The sequence below is a fragment of the Myotis lucifugus genome, unplaced genomic scaffold (genome assembly GCF_000147115.1).
Source record: "Myotis lucifugus unplaced genomic scaffold, Myoluc2.0 scaffold_16, whole genome shotgun sequence".
In the NCBI taxonomy this organism is placed as follows: Eukaryota; Metazoa; Chordata; class Mammalia; order Chiroptera; family Vespertilionidae; genus Myotis; species Myotis lucifugus.
In genome coordinates this window covers 13,462,640-13,464,698 of record NW_005871064.1, presented here as the reverse complement: position 1 = coordinate 13,464,698, position 2,059 = coordinate 13,462,640, and the positions used below count along the sequence as shown (strand labels likewise).

At 56.0% G+C, this 2,059-nt stretch overlaps 1 protein-coding gene across 1 annotated transcript in view; it reads left to right on the top strand.

Annotated features, from left to right (window-relative positions):
* Positions 1 to 1,992: 1,992 nt before the first annotated feature.
* The window catches only part of EMILIN3 (elastin microfibril interfacer 3), a 6,206-nt gene continuing 6,139 nt past the window's right edge, over positions 1,993 to 2,059 (top strand). The window contains exon 1 of the mRNA XM_023750801.1: positions 1,993 to 2,025. Within this exon, the coding sequence (XP_023606569.1) occupies positions 1,993 to 2,025 (33 nt within the window). The remainder of the gene's footprint in view (positions 2,026 to 2,059) is intronic.

The following is a 2,059-nucleotide window of genomic DNA, read 5'->3' as shown; positions in this document are numbered from 1 at the left end:
GGTCCGGCTGTCCTTCCAGCCCCTTGTTATGTGGATTTTTCCAAGTTCAGACAGGATCTAGCCTCCTCCCTGTGAGTCGTGGGCCCCACATCTGGGCTGGGGAAAGGAGTGAGAGGAAGGGGCGGGACCCCTTGGAAAAGGATCACAGTTTCTGGGACGGGGAGGGGGTTTCTTCCAGAGCCGCAGGGCAGTGTGCTGCCAGGCAGTCTGAGCCCAGCCGAGGGTGAGGAGCAGGGCCCGTTCATCTCCCTCAGACGTCTCCCCCCTTTCCAAGGAGGGGAAATTCAGCGGTTACAGATCAAGCGCGTGCTATGGACACTGTATCCTGCCCTCAGCAAAAAGGCTCATGACATCTCTGTTAAAGGCCGGAGATTAAAATAACACATTCGGTGGATTTGTGGTGGGGGATGAAAGACTGTCTTAGCCGGGCATCATTTGGTTGCCGGGATCAGAAGCCCGTTCAAGCTAGCTCAAGTGAAGTGGGTCACTGGAAGCAGACAGGGGAAGGCAGTCGCCAGATGGCCACTGCCTCTCGACTCTGCCCCGCTCTCCTGGCGAATTCTCTTCCTCAGCTTCCCCATAATTCCCGCAGAGCAATGGCCACAGAAGGACATGACGTGTCCTCTCACCACCCCGCAGGGATCCTGTGGGTTGAATCATGTCTGCGCCCCCAAAATTTATGTCCACCTAGACCCTTACAATGTGGCCTTATGTGGAAATAGCGTCTTTGCAGTGCAATGACTTCAGATTAGGTCATACTGGGTTTGCCTGGGCCCTGACTTCTATGGCTGGGGTCCTTTAAGAAGAGAGGACACAGGCACACACAGAGAAAAGGCCATGGGAAGAGGGCCACGTGGAGACCCGGGGAGAAGGCCATGTGAAGACAGACGCAGACGCTGGAGTGATGGGCTACAAGCCAAAGACTGCCGAGGATTGCCAGGGGGCCCAGATGCTGGGAGAGGAAAGGCGGGGTCCTTCCCTTGAGCCTCTGGAATCAATATGGCCCTGCTGACGCCTTGATTTCAGATTTCTAGTCTCCAGGATTAGGGGAGAGTAGACTTCTGTTGTGTTAAGCCACAAAGTGTGTGGTAATTTGTTATGGCAGCCCTAGAAACGTTAATACGGCTCCCACCCGGAAGCTGGGTCCCCTTGGCCTCTGTGTTTCAGTTCCCAAGCCCAGGAGACGGTCCCACGTGCCCAGAAGGCTGGGGAGGGCACAAGCATGGATGTGTTTCAGAGCTGCCCCATTCTGGGCCCCTTGATATCATTGCTTTAGCTGGAGGGTGTGGGTTGCATCCCAAAGTCAGGTTGGAGCAAGGCCTCTCCAGGTGTGCTTCAGAGTCCCTTGCCTTCTGCATACCTACCAGCCACTTGTTAAAGACACAGAGGCTGTGGTCACCTGTGTGGATGAGACAAAGTCAGGAAGCAGTGCCACTCTGTTGGATGACAGAAGCAGGATTCAGCACGCTCTGTGTGGGTTAACATATCAACAAGATGATGTTGAATAAGGATGACTACAAAGGCTAACGCCTGGGTTCCAAGAGTCAATTTCACAAGGGAAATATGGAGGAAGCCCGGCTCAACAGCAGCTCTTTGTGAGAAACACCTGAAGGTTTTCTTTGACCAGACGCTCACCATGAGCCAGTGCTGTGGTACAGCTAGCCACGAGCTTCAGATGCACCAAAAGAAGCGGAGCTCCTTGGCTAAGGGAGACAGATAACACGGACCCCACCAGGAAACCAGAGGCACAGCCACCAGATGAGGTTGCAGAGGCTTAGCGAGGAGGAGTCAACATGCTGGGGAGGCCATCGCAGAGTTACCAGGTGTCCTGGGCACCTCCGGACAGTGACGGGTGCCTGGAGGCAGAGCTAGCCCACGGGATAGGGCTGGGGCCTATTCCAAGGCGGTGGCTGCGGGGGGGTGTTGCTGGCGGGCGCAAAACACGGTCATCTCAGCTCCGGAGCCCTGGACCAAGGCGGTCCCAGGTGCACAATGGGTTTTAAGGACCAATGTGTCGGGCGGATGGTGGGCGGCTCCCGAGAGCCCCGCACCCAGGCCA